At 37.2% G+C, this 26,145-nt stretch overlaps 1 protein-coding gene across 1 annotated transcript in view; it reads right to left on the reverse strand.

Annotated features, from left to right (window-relative positions):
* M1AP (meiosis 1 associated protein) overlaps positions 1–26,145 on the reverse strand; it is a 55,839-nt gene that overhangs the window by 13,400 nt on the left and 16,294 nt on the right. Inside the window, exons 3-4 of the mRNA XM_034659424.1 lie at positions 17,199–17,384; positions 15,264–15,432 (exon numbers count right to left, since the gene is read on the reverse strand). Coding sequence (XP_034515315.1) covers positions 15,264–15,432; positions 17,199–17,384 — 355 coding nt within the window. The remainder of the gene's footprint in view (positions 1–15,263; positions 15,433–17,198; positions 17,385–26,145) is intronic.

Consider the following 26,145-nt stretch of genomic DNA (forward strand, 5'->3'; position numbering starts at 1 on the left):
CTCCCTCCCTTCCTCCCTCCCTCCCTCCCTCCCTTTCTCTCTTTCTTTCTGTGATATTTTTCTCTTCACAAAAGTATATGATCCAAGTTGTAAGAAAATACATTTTATCTACGGGCCTTAAGAGCTCTATTTTCATTTTATAAAAAAAAAATGCAACCCACATGCAAAAGGGGTTGGTCCCTACTGATTGAGATATATCAAAGTCTAAGCATAGTTTGACTTGGAAAACACTAGATTTAGAAGGTATTTAAAGGGTTCTCTTTTTTTGCACAAGCATATTTACATATTCTATAAGCAAAAGAGCATTTGATGTAAATTGCAATGCAAATCTGAAAAGCTGACTGGGAGAAAGTGTTTTCATAGGCAGTGCGTTGAGGGAGAACAGGGAAATGGGTTATTTAGGAGGTTTGAATGAAGAGGAAGTGGGGCTAGGAAGGCATTGCATCTATTGGGAGGGCCCCAAGAACTAGCCTAAGGAGATTTGCCTCTGTAATGCCCAAGGGAGCCAAGGTAAAGATTTACTCTGAAGTGAAAACAAAAGTAGGAGGAACCAAGAAAGAACATAATACTCACTGGGGAGCTAGGCAGAAGAAGGAATAGTTTTAAAAAGACACTGAAGCCTAAGAAAGTCCTAAAATATGTCTAGACAGACTATGTGACAGCTTTGTGATCCTGCATATGTATATACATTTTTGTATTTTTGGAGATGTGTCTTCAAGATATTGGATTTCTAGGAGTGGGAGTGGCAAGTAAATGCACATGCCCTAAAACCAAATAATGTAATTAAAATGTGGGCAGAAGACATGAATAGACAGTTTTCCAAAGAAGACATACAGATGGTCAACAGACACATTAAAAGATGCTCAACATCACTGATCATCAGAGAAACGCAAATCTAAACTATAATGAGAGATCACCTCACACCTATCAGAATGGCTAAAGTCAATAATACAGGAGACAACAGGTGTCGGTGAGGATGTGGGGAAAGGGGAACCCTCTTGCACTATTGGTGGGAACGCAAACTAGTGCAGCACTCTGGAAAACAGTATGGAGTTTCCTCGAAAAGTTAAAAATAGAACTACTCTATGATCCAGCAATTGCAGTACTAAGTATTTACCCAAAGAATTACAAAAATACCAATTCAAAGGGATACATGCACCTCAATGTTTATAGCAGCATTATCTACAACTGCCAAACTATGGAAAACAGCCCAAGTGTCCACTGACTGATGAACTGATAAAGAAGATGTCATATATACATATGTATATACATATACACATACACACATAGAATGGAATATTACTCAGCCATAAAAAAGAAATCTGCAATGAAATCTTGCCATTTGCCATTGGATGGAGCTAGAGAGTATTATCCTAAGCAAAATGAATCAATCAGAGAAAAACAAATACTATATGATTTCTCTCATATGAAGAATTTAAGAAGCAAAATAAACGAGCATGGGGAAAAAAAAGAGAGGGGCGGTTGCAAACCAAGAAACAGACTCTTAACTACAGAGAACAAACTGATGGTTACCAGAGGGGAGATGGGGAGGGATGGGTTAAATAGGTGATGGGTATTGAGGAGGGCACTTGTGATGAACACCAGGTGTTGTATGGAAGTGACCAATCACTGTATTGTACACCTGAAACTAATATTACACTGTATGTTAACAAACCGGAATTTAAATAAAAACTTAAAAAAAAACTAAAATAGAAAAATAAATGTTCAATAAATGAATCAACAAAAACAAAAACAAAACAAAAAGTAAATGCACATTTCATTTTGTTAGATATTGCCAAATATCCCTCCAAAAGGGTTGTGCACTGTACATTCTACCAGCAATCCAAATGTGTTCTCATACTTTTTAACTTTTGCAAATCTAATAGGTAGAAAGTAGTATGTCGGTGTGGTCCTAATTTTCATTGCTCTAATTATGAGTGAGGTTGAGCATATTTTCATCTTTTTAAGGGTCATTAAAAAATATCTTTTGAATTTTCCTTTCATGTCTTTTGTCCATTTTTCTGCAGGGTTTTGGTCTTTTTCTCCAAAGTTTTTAAGTCTTCTTTTTATATTAGAGATATTAGCCCTCCCTCTCCATGTCCCCACCACCCACCCAAGATCTAATTGCAAATACTTTCTCCAATTTTTTCAGTTCTCTTTTGACTTCATTTATGGTGTCTTTTGGCATGCCATATTTTTCTTTTGCTATATTTTTATTTTTACATAGTTAAATAAATTACTGCACATGGATTTTGAGTCACAGGTAGAGAAACTTTCCCTATTCTAAAATTATAAAGGTATTCACCAATGTTTTCTTTTACTACTCTTTAAATATTATTCTTGGGGCGCCTGGGTGGCACAGCGGTTGAGCGTCTGCCTTCAGCTCAGGGCGTGATCCCGGTGTTATGGGATCGAGCCCCACATCGGGCTCCTCTGCTATGAGCCTGCTTCTTCCTCTCCCACTCCGCCTGCTTGTGTTCCCTCCCTCTCTAGCTGTCTCTATCTCTGTCAAATAAATAAATAAAATCTTTAAAAATAAATAAATAAATATTATTCTTTACTTGGAATACTTTCTAGATGGTAACCAGTTGCCCCAGCACCTCTTTCGGAACAAGTCCATTTGTGCTCTTGTAATTTGAGAGGCCACCTTTATCCTATACTAAATTTATGTCTGTATTTGTGTCTATTTCTGTCCCCAATTAGTCCTTGTATTGTGCTAACTAGTGCTCCAGTGCTAGGTATATGATGGGGCTGATTTCAGATGGGGAAGTGGCCAGATTGTCCAAGGCTGGGTGGGAATAACACAGGTCATTTGCCAAAGTAAAGCAGAAGTATGTGCTTCTATAGGTGTTAGGGGATGAGAAGGAGAAAAGAGGAGGAGAGAAAAGTTGGGATTTAATCAGAAGAACTTTTAAGTCATAGTCTTGTAAATACAGAGAGAAATAATGGAGGACTTGAGTTTACTGAAGTGAATGGAATATAGAAAAGGAAGTAAAAAGAAAGAACCAAACTGATCAATAGTGAAAGGGGTCTTCCAGTCTGGTTGGGTTCTAATTTCCTTATAAATAATAGCTATAAACTCTAGATAATATAGTTTAAAAAAGCAACGACTATCTGAGGACTGTGGAGACTGAACAAAGGTAGATTTCAGAGAGGAACTGAAACTTGGGAGCAAGTGACCAGCAAAGAATGAGTTCCCTGAGGGTGGCCTCAGTTGTAACAGTGTAAACTTAGTATAGCAGCTAAAACTTCACTAGAAAGGCCTCTGTCTTTTACTGGCCTTACCAGGGGAAGGAGCCACGGGCAACGAGAGCCCATAGAAATTGAGGAAGAAATCCAAGAAAGGAGAGAGCCTGAGAATGCTAAATTATGTGTTTAAAACTCAGTCCAGGCACCTTGCTGACCCTTGCACCACATGTGCATGGGACAAACTGAAAGCAGCTCATAGTTGAGGCTTAAAGAATGCAACTGAGATCTGAGTCCCTGACTACTGCAGGCCAAGACAGGTTGCACCTTGCATCTAACAAAGTTAGCTGTCTACCAAAACAAACACTTTTCACAGTAATATACTAGAATCTGGAGTTCCGATAACAACATTCACAAAATACAACCCAAATGTTTTTGGCATACAGAGTCAGGAAATGTGACCCAGTCTAAAAGGAATATACACTCAACAGATGCAAACACCAATATGATAAAGGTATCAGACTTACCAGACAAAGATTTTAAAACAGCATAATTATATAACTCTACATATAAATTATAATTATGCTCAATGAGGAATGGAAAATATGTTCATAATGAATGAAAAGATAGGAAATATCAGGGAAATAGAAAATATAAGAAAGAATAATATGGAAATTTTAGAACTGAAAAATATAATATCTGAACAAGAAAATTCACTGCATGGGTTTGGGAATGAGAGATGAGAGGCAGTGAATTTAAAGATAGGTCAGGGGCGCCTGGGTGGCACAGCGGTTAAGCATCTGCCTTCGGCTCAGGGCGTGATCCCGGTGTTATGGGATCGAGCCCCACATCAGGCTCCTCTGCTATGAGCCTGCTTCTTCCTCTCCCACTCCCCCTGCTTGTGTTCCCTCTCTCGCTGGCTGTCTCTATCTCTGTCAAGTAAATAAATAAAATCTTTAAAAAAAAAATAAATAAAGATAGGTCAATGGAGATGATTTAATCTTAAAAAGAGAAAGAAAAAAATCTGAACAAGATAAAACCAACCACAGAGGCTTGGAAAACTGTAAAACAATTTAAAAAGGTTTAACGTGTGGGTAATTGGAGTCCCAGAAAAAGAGACAAAGGGGAATGAGATGGAAAAAATATTTGAGGAGATGATGACAGGGAATTTCCCATATTGAATCAAGGATATAAATTTATAGGTTGTGATACTGTGGTTTATAATAAGAAATACATATTTGGTCTTCATCTTGTTTCTGGCAGAACTCCTAAAACCTTTGGAATTTCCTAAGTGAGAAAGCAATAACGGTATCTTTTGTCATGTTAATAAGGTGACTTTTGGAAAGCACCTAAGGATGGGGTCAGTTGCCAGAGAAGTCAGTCCTGTGATTAGAGGTTGGAACTTTCAATTCCACACTGTGACCTGTGGGGAGGAGAAAGGGACCCAGAAGTTGAATCACTTGTCAATGACCAATGATTTAATCAACTGTGCCTATGTAATGAATTCCCCATGAAAACCCCTAAAAGGATGTGGTTCAGAGAGCTTCTGGATTGATGAACATGTAGAGATTTGGGGAGAGTGGCGTGCTGGGAGAGGGCATGAAAGCTCTGATCCTCTGTTCTCACACTTTGTCCTCTGCATTTCTTTTATTGGGCTGTTCCTGATTTACATCCTCCTATGATAAAATGGTAATCTAGTAAGTAAAATGGTTCTCTGAGTTCTGTGAACCACTCTAACAAATTACTCAAATCCAATGAGGTGGTCATCGGAACTTCTGATCTATAGCTGATCAATCAGAAGCATAGGTGACAACCTGGACTTGTGATTAGTATCTGGTATGTGTGTGTGTGCACACGTGTGAGATTTTTTTGTGGGACTGAGCCCTTAATTTGTAGATCTGGTGTTGTCTCTGGATACCGCCGGAATTGAGTTAAGTTGTAGGACACCCAGCTGGTGTAGAATTGCTTGCAGAAAAATGCCCCTACACATTGAAATTGGGTACAGAATGGTTATAGATTCAAGAAGCTCAGTGAACCCTAAATAAGAAATCTGTGCCTAGTCACATCATTGTAAAGCTGCTGAAAAACAAACATAAAGAGAAAATTCTTGAAAGCTGCCAGATAAATGATCCTTTACATAGAGGGGAAAGTGATTCAAGGACTGTGATATTTAATTAGAAACCACGGAAGGCCAGAAGATAGTGGAACAACATTTTTAACATGCTGAAAGAAAAAAAAAATATTCTGTCAACCCATAATTCTATATACAAGAAAAATACTCTTCAAGAATGAAGATGAAATATGCATTTTTCAGATAAATAACAACTAAGAGAATTTGTCACCATCAGAACTAGCTATAAGAAATACAAAAATTCTTTGAGCTGAAGGTCATAATATCCAAAGGAAACTTGGATCTTCAGGAATGAATGAAGAGCATTGGAAAAGAAAAGAATATTTTTCTCTTAGTTTCTTCAAAATACATGATTGTTTAAAGCAAAATTTATAATACTGTCTTGTGTAATTTATAACGTAGATGTAATCCACATGGCAACTTCAAAATAAAAGACAGTATGTGTCTGTGTGTGTGTGAAGGGGATAAATGGACCTACATGGTTGCAAAGTTTCTATATTCACATGAAATGGTACTATATTAATTCTAAGTAGGCTGCAGAAAAGTTAAAAAATATCTTTTAATCCCTGTAAGGTTTCTATATTTTAGGTAAAATATAATAATCTTATTTTATTTATTTTATTTTATTTATTTATTAGAGAGAGAGAGCACAAGTGGGGAGATAGTAGCAGAGGGAGAAGGAGAAGCAGGCTCCCCGCTGTGCAGGGAGCCAGCCGTGGGGCTCCTTGGGATCATGACCTGAGCTGAAGGCAAACAACTGACTGAGCCACCCAGGTACCCCTCTTATTTTTTTTTAAGTGACCTCTATACCCAATGTGGGGCTCAAACTCACAATCCCAGGATCAAGAGTCTCATGCTCCACCGACTGAGCCAGCGAGGCACCCTAAAGTATTGTAATCTTGCAGCTTCTATGTTTTATGCAAAGTGGTACTATACTGACTCTGAGTAGGCTGTGAAAAGTTAAGGATGTATAACATAATCCCTAGAGAAGCCACTAAAAAGTAATGTAAGTAAATATAGCTAAATGACAAAATATAAATTAAAACAGAATTCTAAAAATATTAATAATCTAAAAAAGTGGGAAAGCAGGGAAAGGGTGAACAAAAACCAGAGGAGACAAAAAATAAAATGGCATACCTAAATCCAACTGTATCAATACTTATGGTAAATATTAATGGACTATATACTCCAAATAAAAGGCAGAGATTAACAGAATGGATAAAAAGCAAGACCCATTTACATGCTGTCTATAAGAGGTACACTTTAATATAAAGACACAAATGGGTTGAAATAAATGGATGAAAAAAGATGAACAAAAAACACAGTAAGACCCAAGAAAAATAAAAACATGTCATACAAAGATTTGTTTATGGATATTTGCAGCAGCTTTAGTTACAACAGCCAAAAATTGGAAACAACTGAAACACCCATTAACAGGTGAATGGTTAAACAAAACGTGGTATATTCATACAATATACCACTAGTCAGCAATAATAAGAAACTATGGTATAAACAACAACATAGATTAATCTCAAAGTCTGAAAGAAACAAGTACTATATGATTCCATTTATATAAAATGCAAACTAATCTACACACAAAAGGTACATCAGTGGCATTCACTAGGGAATGAATTGGGAGGGAAGGAGCGTAAAGGGGCAAAAGGAATCTTTTAAGGATGATAGAAATGTTCTGTATTTTGATTGTAGTGATGATTTGCTGGCATATGCAACTGTCAAAACTCATTGAATTTACACTTTGAATGGGTACGCTGTACAGTGTGTAAAATATTCCTTCATAATCTTGGAGAGGAAATTTTAAAAAAATCTCTATTTTCAAATAACTTTAGATTTTCTGTTGAACTCTAAAAAAATTCTTTAATTCAATTTAAAAAAGGGAAGAACTAACATTTTCTGAGACCATGGCTTCTGTTAATGAAATAAGCAGATGTCTCTCTGTATTGAAAATCTTTAGGTAATAAATACAACAGTGGTTCTAATTTAGTCTTAACACCACAGGGGAATGACTTTAATGTGGTTATAAAAGACAAACTCAATGAACAGCTGCGTTTTCTGGTCTATTTTCCAAGACACTGGAAGGGGAAACAATATGTGGAGTTTGACAATTGCACTGAAGCATGAAGCATATAAGTTTTGTTTTTGTTTTTGTTTTTACTTTTTTTTCTGAACTCCTTTAGGAAGCAATGAATCTTTACCTTCTATGTTTGGGTTGTTAACATTGGTGTTTTCTGAGAACACATATGGATACAATAGCTTTCCAAAAGAGTTGATATTAATCCCTAGCAAAGTCTAGAGGAAATATTAAACAGATGGTTTGTGAGCACTTAGAAAGGGAACCTGATATCCTTGTGTACAAGGCTGAGAAGTGCAGGCTGGCTGACAGCATCATTAGGTTGATTTGTAACTGGCTGAAAGACTTGTATACTCAACAAGTACTCTGCTGTCAGCCTGGACAGATGCCCTCTGGATGCCAAAGTGCATTGATCATACCAGCCATTTTAATTCTGGCATATTTATTACTTAGCCATTCTTTAGAAAGCTATTATAAAATTTTTATTATATGCAAATGAACACGTGCAACATTTATGTAAGCTGTAAGCATAACACCAATAGGAACATTCATGAATCCTCTATTCAACTTAAGATGTAGAATTTCAACAATACTACTAAGATATCTGTATCCTTTTTCCTGATCTTCTCCAAGGGAAACCCTGCCACATTGAATTTTTTTTAAACATTCTTTTCCTTTTAAAAGTAGTTTCGGGGCACCTGGGTGGCACAGCGGTTGGGCGTCTGCCTTCAGCTCAGGGCGTGATCCCGGTGTTGTGAGATCGAGCCCCACATCAGGCTCTTCCGCTATGAGCCTGCTTCTTCCTCTCCCACTCCCCCTGCTTGTGTTCTCTCTCTCGCTGGCTGTCTCTATCTCTGTCGAGTAAATAAATAAAATCTTTAAAAAAATAAATAAATAAAAGTAGTTTCATTATTTTAAACAAATGTTTTATTATTTTAATTTTGCTTGAACTTTATAAAGAGGTATCATATTTTATATCTTTGGTTATCTGCTTTTTTCTCAATATTGAGACAATTCATCCACATTGTATGTAGCTGTGGTTCATTCATTTTCATAACTATATGATATTCCACTTTGTGAATATACCTTATAATATTTATTCATGCCTCATTCAATGGACATTTTGAGTGGTTTCTAATTTTTTGACTTTTTGAATAATATCAATATTCACATTCCTGTATGTGTTTCTAGGTACACATTTGTAGAAGTTTTTCTGGAGATATTCTCCTAGGAGTGGAATTGCTGGATTATAGGATATTGTGAATGTAACTTTACAACAAAATGATAAGCTGTGTGCCAAATTTACATTCTATCAGTGTATAAGAGTTTCTACTGCTCTGCTACTGTCAACACTACAGTGAGACTTCTTCTTGCAAACTAGTGGGCATAAAATGATATATCATTATTTCAATTTGTATTTCCCTGTTTAATAATGAGGGTGATAAATTTTCTTATATTAATTTGCCACTAACATTTCCTCTTCTGTGAAATGCCCATTCAGATGTTTTGCTCATTTCAAAATTGGATTTTTTTAAGAAGTTGTTTAATCTGGACACCATCTCTTTATTTGAATTAAATATAGAGTTATGATTTGTCTTATCACTTTTTTAAAAAAAGATTTTATTTATTTATTTGACAGAGAGAGAGACAGCCAGCGAGAGAGGGAACACAGGCAGGGGGAGTGGGAGAGGAAAAAGCAGGCCCCCAGCGGAAGAGCCTGATGTGAGGCTCAATCCCAGGACTCTGGGATCACGCCCTGAGCCGAAGGCAGACGCTTAACAACTGAGCCACCCAGGCACCTGTCTTATCACTTTCTTATGGTGTCTTTTGAGACTGGGGGTATATTTGGTTGTTTTCTTATTTCTTTTCCCCTTCCTTCCTTCCTTCCTTCCTTCCTTCCTTCCTTCCTTCCTTCCTTCCTTCTTTCCTTCCTTCCTTCCCTCCCTCCCTTCCTTTCACTTCTGGAAGAGTTTGTATAGGATTGGACTGACTGTTCCTTGAAAGCTTGACAGAACTCAATTGTAAAGCCATTAAAGATTGGTACATTATGGGAACCATTCAGATCTTTTATTTGTGAGTTAAATTTGATATCTTTTTAGGAATGTGTCCATTTTTGTCTAAATATTTGAATTCATAGTTCTATCTGCAGTTATGTTCCCTTTTCCCAACCCTAACATAGTTTCTTCTGTTTTTTCCCTTCTCTTTTTCCTTCATTAGTTTCACCAGAGGATTCTCTGTTTATCAGTTTTTTCAAAGAACCAATGTTTGAATTGTTATTTCTATTGCCCTTTTCAACTAGGGCAGTAAAGAGAATGGTTAAGTATGGGAGATTTGGAGTCAGATTGCTTAGACTTGAATCCTTGTTCTATCTCTTAACTGAGAAACCTTGGGAAAGTTAATGTGCACAAGGAACTATGCCGTAGTTTCTTCATCTAGATACATGAGGATTAATAAGATAATATGTGGAAACTATTTATTTATCTATCTCTATATATCTATCTATTTCAGAGAAGGAGGAGGGGCAGAAGGAGAGGAAGAGAGAAACTCTCAAACAGGCTCCATGCCCAGCACATGAGCCCAATGCAGGGCTCGATCTCATAACTCTGAGATCATGACCTGAACTGAAATCAAGAGTCAGATGCTTAACCAACCGAGCCATCCAGGTGCCCCTGTGGAAACTATTTAGAACAGAAAGTGTTTGGACAGTAAGTGTTTAATAAATGTTGCTATTATTATGATCCATAAACAAAAGTTAGAGTAGGTTAAGAGACTGTGGCTTTTATTTCATATATCTTTTCCTTGAGGCTCAGAACTTACTTAAAAATGAGTAAAGCTAGCAGCATTATTCCCTCCATCAATGGCTCTTTTATGGAGTTAACTTTGGCTGCTGGAATTGCTCTCCTAGACCCTAAATTTATGATCAAGATCCAGCATCAGGGATCTGCTCTAATGAGCAGGGCTGGCATATATGTAGAGAGGGCATATAAAGATAAAGAAGACCACCAGCTTCCCCTGTGAGAGGTATACCTCCTCATAACTCTATTTCACAGACCGACACTTCTAGTCTTCTTTTAAGAGCAAAAGAGGAACAAAATGGATAAATAACGGAAAAGAAAAGCTACAAAAACTGTGGGAAAAGTTTTAGAATATTACGTTACATGAAAACAAAATACCACACATGTGAATTATAACCATCTAACCTAAACATGATTGTGAAAACCGAGAAACAACATGCAAAAATAAAATCAGTATAATGGGATAGTAAGATTATGAATGATTTTAAATCTAAAAAAAATTTTATGGTCGTATCTTCTTTTTCAATAAAAAATTGTTAGAGCTTGAAATTTTCTCAGTAAGAGGGCATATATAAAAAGGTTCTACTACTACTACTTTTTAAAAAAAATTTTATTTATTTGTCAGAAAGAGAGAGAGAAGACACAAGCAGGGGGAGCAAAGAACAGAAGGAGAAGCAGGCTCTCCGCCAAGCAAGGAGTCTGATGCAGGACTCAATCCCAGGACCCTGGGATCATGACCTGAGCAGAAGGCAGATGCTTAACCAACTGAGCCACCCCAGCGTCCCATACTATTACTACTATTAATATCACAGATAATGTTTATTTACTGCTCATATGTGCCAGGCACTCTTCTAAGTGCTTTATATGCAAGGTGTATTTAATCCTCATAAAAACCTTATGAGGCAGCTACTCTTATTAGCCCTATTTTATAAATGAAAAAATTGTGGAATAAAAAGTTTAAATAACTATTCAAGGTCACACAGTTCTTCAGTAAAATGTAAAAATCCAACTGGATGGTTGAATAAATAGTGATGAATTTATACAGTAAAATGCCTCCTAGCTGTTAAAAGGAATAGATTAGTTCTCTATGTGTCAATATGAAAAAAAAAATTGGATAATAAGACAAATAAAAAAATAAAAATGCAGACAGAACAGTGAGTACTGTATAGTTACATTTTTGTGAAAGTGTTGATAACAAGTTACATGTATGTCCATATCCATGTAGTGTAAGGAAAATTATTCAGCAGAATGTGCCCTACCCTACTAATGGTGGTTATCTCTGGAGAGCAGAATTTTGGGTCATTTTGAATGGTCTATATTATACTTATGCAATGTTTTAATTTGTACAACTTGTAATAAAAAATGGTAAAATGACCAGACAAAGCTACTACAAAGAGAGCTACACTGGATCTTCCAGCTAAATTTTAAAATAAAGAAAAAATGCACCAGTTAGACCAAGCAGGAACAGATGAAAAGAAGCACCATTTATGGGGCGCCTGGGTGGCTCAGTCAGTTAAGTGTCTGCTTTCAGCTCAGATCATGGTCCCAGGATCCTGGCATCGAGCCCCACATTGGGCTTCCCGCTCAGCGGGGAGTCAGCTTCTCCCTCTACCCCTCCTCCTTGCTCGTGCTCTCTCTCTCTCAAATAGATAAATAAAATCTTAAAAAAAAAAAAAGAAGCACCAATTGTGTGGTTGAAAGAAAATATATAATAGGCTATATGGTCTGAATATTTATAGAAAACCTTAACTTATATGAATGTGATTTAAAGTTAATCTTTTCATTTTGGATTTTGTTAAAAAATTTTCTAAAATGTGAATCTACTTTCTTCATTCCTAAGTTCATTTTTATTTTGATGATTCTGGATCTTGCAGTCTCCAAGTCATCTTTATAATTAGTTCTCACTGTGTAGGACTGCACTAAAGGAGGCAGAATTTTGACTGACTGAAGGACATACTCTCACAGTTACTTTTTAAATGAATCTGCATCAACATTTCCCTGTAACTGGTCTCTCTAAAAGTGGAGTAGAGAAACTTTTTCTTTAATAGATGATCATGGTTACCAGAGTTAAAAAAAAAATTAGACTCAAGAAGTGCTTGAATTAATTCATGATATTCATGGGCTACAAAGGGAAGCTATGAGTGTCTGACATATGGACCTAACTATTTGAGTTGATGTCTGAGAAGGTGACCATCACCTCTCCCAAGTCATTTGTTTTTTTCCATTCATTCACTTATTTTTTCAAGACACATTTATTGAGAATCTACTATGTGCCAGGCTGAATGATATATGCTGGTGATACAAAATGCATCAGACACGGTCTTATCCTCAGATAACTTACAGTCCACTTGGGACCTGGCCATTAAAAACAAATCTCAGAAATATTAAACCACCCATATGCAAAAATTTTCAGAAGTATTAACAAGATTAGCTGACTTTTACCGAACATTTATTATATACTAATGAACACACATCATCTCATTTAATCCGCACAATTACTGCATAGGGCAGGAATTAGTAACTAAGGCTTAGATAGACTAAGTGCCTCACTCAAAGTTACACAGCTAGTAAGTGACAGAATTGGAGTTTAGACTCAGACAATCTGATTCTGGAACACTCATCTTTTTGAGAATGGAGAAGTTGCTTTTGCTAATCTCTTCATAAGGACACCAAGGTGAGGCAAACATCAATGGAGTAAAATAGGTATGAGGAAAGTACAGGCAAACTGGGAAGATTTCAAGCTATGAACCATACATATACTTAGCCCACAAAGAGGAATTACAAGCAATTTATGGGGTGATGTGTTATTTATAAGCAAATAGGAGGTTACAAGATCATCAGCAGTGACACAAGGTAGAAAGCAGTCTTCCTGAATGTAAAAGCTCTTCTATACAGCTCTAGCCCACCAACTATTCTAAATAAAGGCATCAGGTGACCTCTCAGTACTCTGAGGTCTGTGCCACTAGAGATACAGGAAATTCTTACTGGATACAGTCACTGAAGGGAGAAAAGGACATAGTCCATGCCTGATATATCCATGGCCAAAGAGAAAGAAAAAGAGCTTCTCTCTCACAGATTCAGTTTGAGAACATACTGGGGAGGGCTCTGGTGACCTGAGGAACTAAGATGGCCTCACCTGGGTGATGGCCCACTCTGTGACCAGGAAGGTAAGGTGTTACTAGAGAATGGGGATTCAGGGGATGCTGGGCAGACCAAGATCTGTCTCCACAGGTGTCATCAATTCATTCAACAAATATCACCTGTAATCTAGGATATGCTACACACTGAGACACAGAAATGAGTAAGACTAATTCCTAATCCCAAGGTACTTAGAATTTAATCCAGAAAGAAAAGATACCAAGTAGTTTACAGATTAGAGGAGAAGACAAAATTATCACACAATCAAACAATGGTGAACAATTCTCCATGGCATTTAATCAAGTGTTAAATTATTTGGTACACAACACAGGTGATATTGTTGTTCTGAGGAAAGGAAAATCAATATAGCAATCAGGAACATGAATTAGACCTTAAGGGTTGGAGAGGATTTGGCTGGAAGAGGATAAGGGAAGGAACTCAGAGGAAAGAAGAGGGAATTCAAAGGAAAAGACAACTATAAGTGAAGAGATGGAGAGAGAAAGAAAGACATTCAGTGAGGAGACTGGCTTGAGAAAAGCAGAGTGTGCCAAGTGGGTGAGAGCTCATAAGTCACACAGCTAAGGCTCTTTATCCTTCCTTCTGGACCAGAACAATGTCAGTGGCCTCATGATGCTGGAAGGATCTACATGTGTCAGGATTTGAGAGGAAACACACCCTTAGTTTCTAACTCTCTGACCTAATTAGTGGGTTATCTAAGTGTGACCAGGAAGAGATCAATTGTATCAGAATAGGGACTCCTCCCATGTGCACAACCTTGGAGAAGGCCAATACATCCAGAAAGGACTGCTGAAGGATGAACAGTAACTTGAGTGTTGGATAAATTAAAATTGGTTAAAAATCTCTTAAACTCCATAATTTGGGAACCTCTCCTTGACTTTCTGACCAAAATCTTTTCATAAATTTCCACTGCCTTAGAATGAAATCTAAATGTCTTAGAATGGCATATATGGCCTTTCTTGATCAAATCCTTGCCTACCTTTACAGACTTACTCCTGCTTCTGCCTGACTCTAGTCATAGGGAAACATGGGCACTGCCCTGGAAGTTGATTAATCTTGCTTTCTCATGCCCCCACATCTCATTTTTGAGTGCCCTTTTCTTCTTCCTCTACATGACTAATTCCTATATGTTCTTTAAGACTCAGAATAGTTGCTATTCTAGGAAATTTAGAATTATTAATTTATGTAGGATTTACTGGCAGGGACCTGGGCACCAGTGGTTGCTGGGTTGGAGTAGGCAGGTTTGGGACACCAGAGCTGGGAAGCTAGCAACTGAGAACCCCATTATGGGGAGGTGGGAAGGACACAGGAGGCAGGGCATGCGTGAGATGACACTTTAATCCCTTGGCACATGCTCCATTGTTTCACCAAACTTCACTTGTAAAATATAAATTCAAAGATAAAATTATAAAGAATTTCAAGAGAGCAACCAAAGAGCATTAAATCCTAAGCATAGGGTTTTTCTGAATGCTGGGCCCTGTGTGACTATACTGGTCATAAGTCCATGAAGCCAGTCCTGCATATAAGTCTGTTTATTCAGCATTGGTTATAGTAGCAAAGTGTAATAAACCAAATTGGTCATTAATAAGTGATTAAACAAACAAACTATGGTCCAAGCACAGTAAGAAAATCATGTAGCCAGTAAAAAATAAGACAGATCTATAGACACTAACAGATAGCTGTCCAATGCACAAAGAAGGTTACAGACTATTATGTATGTCATGATCCTGTTAAAATAGTAAATATATACTTAATATATATTAGGCTTATATATACACTTAGAAACACCTGTCTGAATTGTAGTGAATCTGTTGACTTCATTTCATTGAAGAACAAAAAGACCATGGAAAATAATCTTCCTGACTACTCATTAAAATTCTTTTTTACCTTTTCCTTTAATTCTTACCATCACTGCTAGGTTCTTCAGCAGGGGATACTGAGTCCGTATACTCTAGGTCTCCCTTTGTGATCTCAACCACCTGAAGTCTCCTGACCCTGCCTAGGTCTGTATCTTTCAATCCTTCCTCCAGTTGTTTGACCACCTCTTTTCCAGGCTGGGAAGTCAGAACAGTAATCTGGAAATAAATCCAAGAATTAATATGTCTACTTTCCCTGATGTACAGAGTGAAGAACATAGCAGGTTAGATCTGGAGGACAGACACAGCAGAAGTCTGTGGCAGTGGCTATTGTCTTTGAAGCAAAGAAGAAAATTTCATGGTAACTTACAAATCAAATTTCATTTGACAGATTCTGGTGGGAGAGGTCTGGTGGAACAAATCGTCACAGGACCCTTCCCAACAGGTGAGGCCTACCCCAGAAAGTGACCAGTGAGAAGTCATTCCTGTGTTTTAGTTTTTTAAGATTGCTTGAAGCACTGGTAGCATCTCTCATGCTCAAAATGCTTTGATTTTACAAGGCAACAAAGAAATAGAATCCTTAAATTCCACTCACTAAATGTGTACTAAATATCAGAGAGCCTCTATGCTTCTTTCGCATGGTGGTGCTTCTACATAGATTTCTCTCCTTGTTCAACTTGGATACACGTGAACTGTTTCTTTTGTTTTCTTAACTCTAAAATGTACTCGCTCTTTTTTTTTTTTTTAAAGATTTTTATTTATTTATTTGACAGAGATAGAGACAGCCAGCGAGAGAGGGAACACAAGCAGGGGGAGTGGGAGAGGAAGAGGCAGGCTTCCAGCGGAGGAGCCAGATGTGGGGCTCGATCCCAGAATGCCAGGATCACGCCCTGAGCCAAAGGCAGACACTTAACAACTGAGCCACCCAGGCGCCCCTAAAATGTACTCACTCTTGATCAATGTATCTAACCTGAAGGAATATTGAGGTGTTTGTGTATAATCTGAATATTTTATTTCACCTGAATGAATACACTGTTATGTTTTCATTAGCAGTTTTGTCTTAAATTTAAAAATCTGGAAGGCAAATATTAAACATATGCAATTCTCTTTTGCACCTGGACATTTTTTTTTTGGTACTTGGAATTTTTTTTTTTTTTTTTTAAGGGAGAAAGAGTTGAGTGAGCGCGTGGAGTGGGGGCATGCAAAGGGAGAGGAAGAAAGGATCTTAAGCAGGCTCCACCAGGAGCACGGAGCCTGATGCACGGTTCAATCTCACGATCCTGAGATCATGACCTGAGCTGAAATGAAGAGTCAGACAATTAACCGACTGAGCCACCCAAGTGCCCCAGGGCTTGGACATTTTTGATTAATGAAGAAGGATGCAGATAAAAGCACAGTTATTTTTTAAATGCATCTGTTTGATGCCTGAGGTTTCCAAAGACTGAATGTGTTTTAACTCACAGTCACTCATGCACCCAGTGGAGTACCCAGGCATGACTTACTTAAATTTTTTAAGATTGTCTTAGTCTGCACTAGAATTTTAGCAATCTTTAAATCTTCACATTTGCTAAGTCTGAGAAAATTTACTCAATTTGATGCTAAAATTTGATTAAGAACAATCGTAAATTCTTAAGGGTGCCCAGGAAATATAAATACAGACACCAATCTACGCAGTTTAAGAATTACTTTACAAGTTCCAAAAATTCAGAGGCAGATGGCATATTCAGATTTTATTTTGATTTCAGTTTCATTATAATTCACTTCAGCCCATATTTTTAGCATTTCTCTCTATGCCAGCTCTGTATTAAGAATTGCACGGGCTATAGGAAAAAACGAACATATCTCTTGCCTGCAGGGAGATGAAAATCAAGCCTTGAAAATTAACATCAAAGTGTATGTAACAAAGAACAATATACAGATGATAAATAATGAAGCATCTAGATGGCCTGAAATGGGCTTAGAGACCTAAGGCCAGTATCTCTTACCTCCAGGGAAGTGTAGCTCAGAGATGCACCTGTGGTCATGTGTCTGCTGTATTGTTTGAACTGCTGGAGCCCATCCTGTACTGCCAGCTGCAGAGAAGTGCCGCGTGGTCTGAAACAGCCTTCTCTCTGCAACATGCGGAGTTCTGAGATGCAGGCCTGCAGCCTAGCAAAGTTCCTTTTCACTTGCTGCAGAGAAAAACGAAGCAAAGATCTTTAGCGACCCAGGTTCCAGATTAATGGGCAGTCTAACTTCATTATCAATTACTCCTCAGGGGTCCCTTCCCTTCCTGAAGATTTACTTATTTGACCAACATCTACTCAATGCCTACTATGCTCTAGGCACTGCACTAAAATCTTCCCTATACCAGAAGAAAGAAAATTTGCAGCCAAAGGGCTTTGATTATGTGGAGTTACCAGAAACAGGAAAGGAAGTGTTTGAATTCATTCACTCACCCAAAGGGAAGTCCAGTCGTGACTGCTGAGTTTTACTTTGGGGTGGTTTGAAAACTGAAGGCCTAGCAGGGTCACTCTTAAGTATTATCTTCATTTCTTAGTCAGTCTAGGCACTGGGAGCCTCTTTACTTCCCAGAAATGAGGATTTTGGTGTGGTTGATCATCTCAGAACTGATAAGGTCCTACCCAGTCTGCTCCTCAGGATGACTTCAGTAAAGGGATGGTTGGCTTAGTCTAAAGTCAGCTCAAGAAGCCAGCACGTAAACCTCTTGGTTCTATCTCACCTCCCTTTATAAAAAGGGAATAATCTAATATAATCTGAATCTATATCAATGTTACCTCTCCCAAGGATGTATACATTTTGGATAAATGTGAAATGAAAATATGTGACACTATTTGAATTCTAAACATCAATAACAGATGGGGGTTGGATGGGGAAGAATTATATTTGGGATGAGGAAACCACCCTGACAAAGAGCAGAACTGAGGAATGTTTGCAAAATGCACATAAAATTCATAAGCATGAGGGGCAATACTGCCAGGGTACTTAAGTCAACCCCTGCCCCACTCAATTTCACAGCTGCTTACTTTGCTAACCTGCTCTTCTTCCTGAATTTCTGGGAAAAACACAAAAAATAGGATGTAATTCTTACACAAAGAGAATTTGTAATTTAGATGGGAAGATAAGAAACCCACTCAAAAAAGAAATGAGAACAAATGAGACCATATGTATAGACTAGTGGCCTTCAAAAATTTCATGTACCCCCTAAAAGAATCTGAAGATTGATTGATTGATTGATTTATAGTTTTTATGAAAATTCCATTTATTTATTTATTTATTTATTTATTTATTTATTTATTTATTTATAGTTTTTATTTAAATTCCAGTTAGTTAACATACAGTGTAATATTAGTTTCAGGAGTGGAATTTAGTGATTCATCGTTTATGTACAACACCCAGTGCTCATCACAAGTGCCCTCCTTAATCCCCATCACCCATTTAACACCCCCATTTCCCCTCCAGCAATCCTTGGTTTGTTTTTTATAGTCAAGAGTCTGTTTTATGGTTTGCTTCTCCACCCCCCACCCCCCACTGCCGTTGTTCATCTGTTTTCTTTCTTAAATTCTACATATAAGTGAAATCATATGGTATTCTTCTTTCCCTGACTTATTTTGCTTAACATAATACTCTCTAGCTCCATCCACATCATCGCAAATGGCAAGAGTTCATTCTTTCTTATGGCTAATATTCCATCGTATATATGTACACTACATCTTCTTTATCCATTCATCAGTTGACGGACCTTTGGGCTCTTTCCATAATTTGGCTATTGTTGATAATGCTGCTATAAACACCAGGGTACATGTGTCCCTTTGAATCTGTATTTTTGTAAATTTTGGGTAAATACTTAGTAGTGCAATTGCTGGATCACAGGGTATTTCTGTTTTTAACTTTTCGAGGAACCTCCATACTATTTTTCAGAGTGGCTACACCAGTTTGCATTCCCACCAACAGTGCAAGAGGGTTTACCTTTCTCCACATCTTCACCAAAACCTGTTGTTTGTTGTGTTAATTTTACCCCTTCTGACTGGTGTGAGGTGATACCTCGTTGTAGTTTTGATTTGTATTTCTCTGATGATGAGTGATGTTCATGTATCTGTTAGCCATCTGTATGCCTTCTTTGGAAAAATGTCTATCCATATCTTCTGCCTATTTCTTAACTGGATTATTTTGTTTTTTGGGTGTTCAGTTATAAGTTCTTTATATATTTTGGATCCTAATCCTTTCTCAGATATGTCATCTGCAAATATCTTCTCCCATTCTGAAGGTTGCCTTTTAGTTTTGTTGATTGTTTCCTTCACTGTGCAGAAGGTTTTTTTTTTTTTTATCTTGATGAAGTCCCAATTGCTCATTTTTGCTTTTGTTTCCCTTGCCTCAGGAGACATATCTAGTAAGAAGCTACTATGGCCAATGTCAAAGAGGTTACTGCTTGTGTTCTTTTCCAGGATTTTGATGGTTTCTTGTCTCACATTTAGGTCTTTAATCCATTTTTTTTTAAAGTAGCCTCCAAGCCCAGCTTGGGACCCAACTCAGGGCCCAAACTCACAACCTCAAGAGCAAGACCCAAGGCGAGATCAAGAGTTAGATGCCCAATCAACCGAGACAACCCAGGCACCCCAGTCTTTAATTCATTTTTAATTTATTTTTGTGTATGGTGTAAGAAAGTGGTCCATTCTTTTGCATATTCCTGTCCAGTTTTCCCCAACACCATTTATTAAAGAGACTGTGTTTTTCCATTGGATATTCTTTCCTGCTTTGTCGAAGATTAATTGCCCATATATTTGTGGGTTCATTTCTGGGTTTTCTATGCTGTTCCACTGATCTACATGTCTATTCCTGTGCCAGTACCATACTGTCTCAATCACTACAGCTTTGTGATATAACTTGAAGTCCAGAATGGTGATGCCTCTGAGAAAGGGACAGGTGGGTCTAGGTAGGGAGAGATAGGTAAGGGGGCTACGTGATCAGGCTCATGGAAATTCCAAAAATGTGGAGGTATAAGGGAATCAGAGATAAAGGAACACTCTAGGCCACCCTGCCCTAGGTGTCCAAGGAGGAAGTCTTATTTATGACAGTCTCCTGTGGTCAACAGAAAATAACCAGACCCTAAAAAGAAGTAAGCCATTAAAGATGTTATCACTAGTCCTTAATCAATGGTGTCGCCAGTAGAGAAGTCAAAAAGATTTAAGTTCCCTGGTTAACTTTCTATAAAAGACCAACACTAAAAGCCCTCAGTGGCAATCCTGTTGGGATCCCTCTCACTCCTGAGAGCTTTTTCTGTATCCTTGCTTAATAAAACTCTATCGCTTTACTCACTCCTTTTGTGAGAGTCATTCTTTGATTCCGTGAGACAAGAACCTAGCTCTCCCACTTTACCTACAACTTTGCTTTTCTTTTTCAAGATTGCTTTGGCTATTTGGGGTCATTGGGGTTCCATACAAATTTTAAGATAGTTTGTTCTAGCTCTTCGAAAAATGCTGGTGATATTTTGATAAGGATTGCATTCAATGTGTAGATTGCTTGGGGTAATATAGACATTTTAACAATGTTTGTTCTTCCAGGGTGTCTGGAAGTTGGTTAAGCGTCTCCCTTCAGCTCAGGTCATGATCCTGGATTCCAGGGACTGAGTTCTGCATCAGGGTCCCTGCTCAGCAGGGAGTCTGCTTCTGCCACTGCACCTCACCCCACTTGTGCTCTCTCTCATTCTCTCTCTCAAATAAATAAAATCTTTTAAAAAAGTATTTGTTCTTCCAAACCATGAACATGGAATGTCTTTCCATTTCTTTGTGTCATCTTCAATTTCTTTCTTCAGTGTTTTAAAGTTTTCAGAGTACAGATCTTTTACATCTTTGGTTAGGTTTATTCTTGGGTATCGTATGGGTTTTGGTGCAACTGTAAATGGGACTAATTCCTTAACTTCTCTTTCTGCTATTTCATTATTGGTGTATAGAAATGCAACAGATTTCTGTATGTTGATTTTGTATCCTGAGACTACTGAATTTGTATACCAGTTCTAGCAGTTTTTTGGTGGGGTCTTTTGGATTTTCTATATAGAAAATATCATGTCATCTGCAAATAGTGAAAGCTTGACTTCTTCCTTGCCAATTGGGATGCCTTTTATTTCTTTTGTTGTCTGATTGCTGAGGCTAGGACTTCCAGTACTGTGTTAAATAACAGTGGTGAGAGTGTACATCCCTGTCTTGTTCCTGACCATAAAGGAAAAGATCTCAGTTTTTCCCCATTGAGGATATTAGCTGCAGGTTTTTTGTATATGGCCTTTATTTATGGTGAGGTTTGTTCCCTCTAACCGTACTTTGTTGAGAGTTTTTTTTTTAATCATAAATGGATGTTGTATTTTGTCAAACACTTTTTCTGCATCTATTGAACGGATCATATGGTTCTTATCCTTTCTTTTATTAATATGGTATACCACATTGAATGATTTGTGAATATTGAACCACCCCTGCAGTCCAGGAATATATCCCACTTGATTGTGGTGAATGATTCTTTCATGTATGATTGGATTCTATTTGCTAGTATTTTATTGAGAATTTTTGCATCCATGTTCATCAGGTATATTGACCTGTAGTTCTCTTTCTAAGCGGAGTCTTTGGTTTGGTATCAGGGTAATGCTGGCCTCATAGAATGATTTTGGAAGTTTTCCTTCCATTTCTATATTTTGGAATAGTTTGAGAAGAATAGGTATTAACTCTTCTTTAAATGTTTGGTAGAATTCCCCTGGGAAGACTTCTGGCCCTTGACTTTTGTTTTTTGGGAGATTTTTGATTACTGTTTCAATTTCTTTGCTGGTTATAGGCCTGTTCAAGTTTTCTATTTCTTCCTGTTTCAGTTTTGGTAGTTTATATGTTTCTAGGAATTTGTCCATTTCTTCCAGGTTGTCCAATTTGTTGGCATACATTTTTTCATAATAGTCTCATAATTATTTGTACTTCTGTGGTGTTGGTAATTTCCCCTCTCTTATTTGTGATCTTATTTGGGTCCTTTCTCTTTTCTTTTTGATAAGTCTGGCTAGGGGTTTCTCAGTTTTATTGATTTTTGCAAAGAACTAGCTCCTGGATTCATTGATCTGTTCTCTTGTTTTCCTAGTTTCTACATCACTGATTTCTGCCCTAATCTTTATTATTCCCCTTCCCTTTGCTCTCCTATCCCTCTTCCCTGCTTGCTGAAACACAAGCATAAAAATGGCTAACTTGGCCTACAAGATAGTAGATGTGTTGCAGATGGTAGTAAGATGGTGGAGGAACGAGGCAGGAGGAACATGGCTCCTTTTTGATCATGGAGTTGCCACACTAGCCCTAGATTGCCTAAAATTATTTGAGAGAGAAATAAACTTATATCTTATTTAAGCCATTTTTATTTTGGGGTTTTTAAGACTCACAGCTGAACCTAATCTTAACTGATTCAATACTATTAAAAAAAATTCCTCAACTTTCCTTTAGGTAGTGTTTTGCCAGGAACCAACAGTAAAAGTGTGTTTCCAACAGTCAATTTTGCAATAATCAAAAGACTATACTTTTCTGCATTTTTCTAAAATGAAAACATATTTTCTTTTATCAGAAAACACATTTCTATTTTGAAAAATGAAACAAAAAGCTTTACTTACTCCTTAATTTTAATTAAAATTAAAAATTAAAAAAATTAAAATTAAAATAAAAAATAGGATGACCTCCTGATATCTCTGCCAGGAGGTTACAATAACCTTTAGGAGAAGGAAATGATCTTCTAACAAGGTTTGAAAATATTGCTTATTTGAGTATTGGAAAATTCTGCCAAGTGCAATGGTTTTGGAAATATTGAAAATTAAGCTGTTCTTTCTTACATTAATCAAATAATAGGGCCATTAATCAAATAACAGGGCCACTTACTGCTCGAGAACACTCTTGGTTGATAACCTCCTGTAGCAAGAGGCCATGTGCCCAATTCATCTAAAAGATTACATTATTCAGAAACAACCTAAACAGGAAGTAGGCTAAAACATAACTATGTATTATATCCCTTGAAAATGGTATCTGATCTCTCAGGTACTCACTTTGATTCTGAAAGTGATTTTAAAATGCAGGCTTTGCAGAAACATTAATTGCCTAGAATGTGAAGAGCTCATATAGCTTGGCCGGGAAACAATTTCCATATATCAAAGGTTGATGACTGATGAATGCTACAGAAAGTCTTATATTCTTAGCTTTTTTTCCTCATGAATCGCCTAGGCAACATTCCATACAACAACAGTGTAAATAGTTCAGACATGAGTTCCAAATCCAAAAGATGGTGTCAGGGACCGATACGGAGCTGTTAGATAAAGAGAGAGAAAATGGGTGGTAGGAAGATGAGGTCTGGTGTCTCTCAGCTGGAATTTTGCCATTACCTGCAATCTGTAATCTGAACAGTCAAATGTCATAACTTCTCCTCCTCCTTCTTTCCTGGATGGAAAGTTTGGGATTTCCATTGTGGAAGATTCAAATGTGCTTTAGGAAGTTGCTGCGTTGAAATGTAGCCCAGTGAATCAGGTACTGAAGTCGTCTACAACATTGTTTGGAGTTATTATCTATTATATCACAAACTCAAGTTCTTTGTCGTAGATATCTGGGTGGGTTTCAAGTTGCAGAGTGGAGTCCCTGATTCAGTTAGATAGGCTTTGCACAGAAAGGTGGAGGTTGGGATGAATGGGTAAAGACTGATGGACCCTCACTGGATTTCTTTCAACTTTTTGTGCAGACTAGTGGTATAAATATGCCTAGAAGATGTTCTCTCCCTAGATCTAGTACCAGTGTGTTCTCCTTGCTCTACGCAATTCAGGACAACTCAGATTGATGTCTCATCGGAAATCAAATGAAAAAATTAGAACATGGTTTAGGTCATTGATTTTCAAAAATCTTTTTATCTTTTTGTTTGGAGTTATTATCTATTATATCACAAACTCAAGTTCTTTGTCATAGATATCTGGGTGGGTTTCAAGGTGCAGAATGAACTTCTATAAAAAAATTAAAAATTTTAATTTTAATCTCTATAAAAAACTTTATATTGACTCCCCATATATAAATTGCATTTTATTAGCACAATGTATTTTCAAAATTTTGTTTTTATTTATTTTCAATATATAATACATGCACATGATTCAAAATTTAAAGGTTATAAAATTATATGCAGAAAAAAAATCACCTTTCCACTCATCCTTCAGCTAACCAGTGGTTTCCTGGAGGCAATCTATATTGGTAGCTTGTTGGATATCTTCCCAGAGATTTTTTTCTTTACATGAAAGAAAATATAAAGATAAATTTGTTCTTCTTACCAAAAGAAAAGAGACTATGATAGTCTTTTATATCTTGATTTTATTGCATAGTGTTCTTGCTCAATCATTTCAGTCAATAGATAAAAAATGTTCATTTTTATAGCTACAGAGTATTCCATTAATGGATGCAACATAAGTTTATTTAACCAATTCCCTATTGATTGACATTAGATTGTTTTCAATCTTTTGCCACTGCAAACAGTGTTGAAATGATAATACTTAAGTCATTTTTCCACATATGAAAATATATCTGTAGGATAAGTTCCTAAAAGCAGACTTGCTAGGTCAGAGGGTATGTAAATCGTGATACTGTCACCAAATTGCCCACCATAGAAATTGTGTTAATTGTGTTAATTTATACACCCATAAATGGCATGTGTGTCTATTTCTTTAAAATCTCATGAACAGTATGTCATTAAACTTAAAAAAAAAACTTTGGCAATCATAAGGTGAAAAATAATAGCATCTCAATGTACAGTAAGTTTTCTTTTTCATTTCTAAGTGAGATTGAATATATTTTTGATATGTTGAAGGGTCATTTATATTTCTTTTTCTGAAAACTATGTATATAATTTCTTATTTCTTGTTGGATTATTTGTCTTTACCTTATTGATTAGGTAGCTTTTTTTTATTTTGCCAAGCACATATTTTCTATTTTTATACAGCTGAATTTATTAATCTTTTATTTTTGGAATTTTAGGTTTTGTGTTATGGTTAAAAAAGCCTTTCTTACTCTGATATTTTCCCCCATGGTCTGTGAGCTAATTATCAACTTATTGCCTCTCAAATCCAATTCACCTTTCAATATATCTCTGCAGTAATGGACAGAATTCCTTTAAACATTTCTCCTTTACATGGACCATCATGTTAAGCATTTGAATAGAGAGCAATGGAGGAACACTGCAGGAGGAAGGTGCTTTCCTGCTGAAAGCAATGGGGTATGAGAGCATCTGATAATGCTCCACATGAGCAGATATTGCCCCAAACTAGCAGGCCCTTGATGTTACAGACTGAATGTTTATGTTCCCTTAAAATTCATATACTTAAGCCCTAACTCCTAATGTGGTAGCATTTAAGTGTGGCCTTTGAGAGGTAATTAGGTTTAGATGAGGTTATGAGGATGCAGTCTCCATGATGGCATTAGTGACCTTCTAAGAAGAGGAAGGACACCTGAGCTCGCTCTCTCTTCACATACATGCGCTGAAGAAAGGGCATCTGAGCACACAGCAAGAAATCTGTCTGCAAGCCAGAAGAGGGCTCTCACCAGAACCTGGCCATGCTTGCACCCCAATTTCTAACTTCTAGTCTCCCAAACTTTGAGAAAATAAGTGTGTATTGTGTAAGCTGTCTAGTTTATAGAATTTTGTTGTTATTACAGCCTCAGCTGACTAAGACACTGCAAACTCCTAGCTCTGACTTGGTGATTACCTTACAGCAGTCATCTTGGCACAGACACTGCCTGCTTTAGGCCTCCTGCCTGCACTAATGTCTCACTCCCTCTGCTCACCTCAGAGGTTTGTCTCCTGTGGCCCTCCCGATGATGCTGCAATTTCCATATGGACACTGTCTGCTCCAGGCATCCTGTCCACGTTGGTATCTCCACTCTACACACCAGTCACTGATTA

The sequence above is a fragment of the Ailuropoda melanoleuca genome, chromosome 4 (genome assembly GCF_002007445.2).
Source record: "Ailuropoda melanoleuca isolate Jingjing chromosome 4, ASM200744v2, whole genome shotgun sequence".
Taxonomy (NCBI): domain Eukaryota; kingdom Metazoa; phylum Chordata; class Mammalia; order Carnivora; family Ursidae; genus Ailuropoda; species Ailuropoda melanoleuca.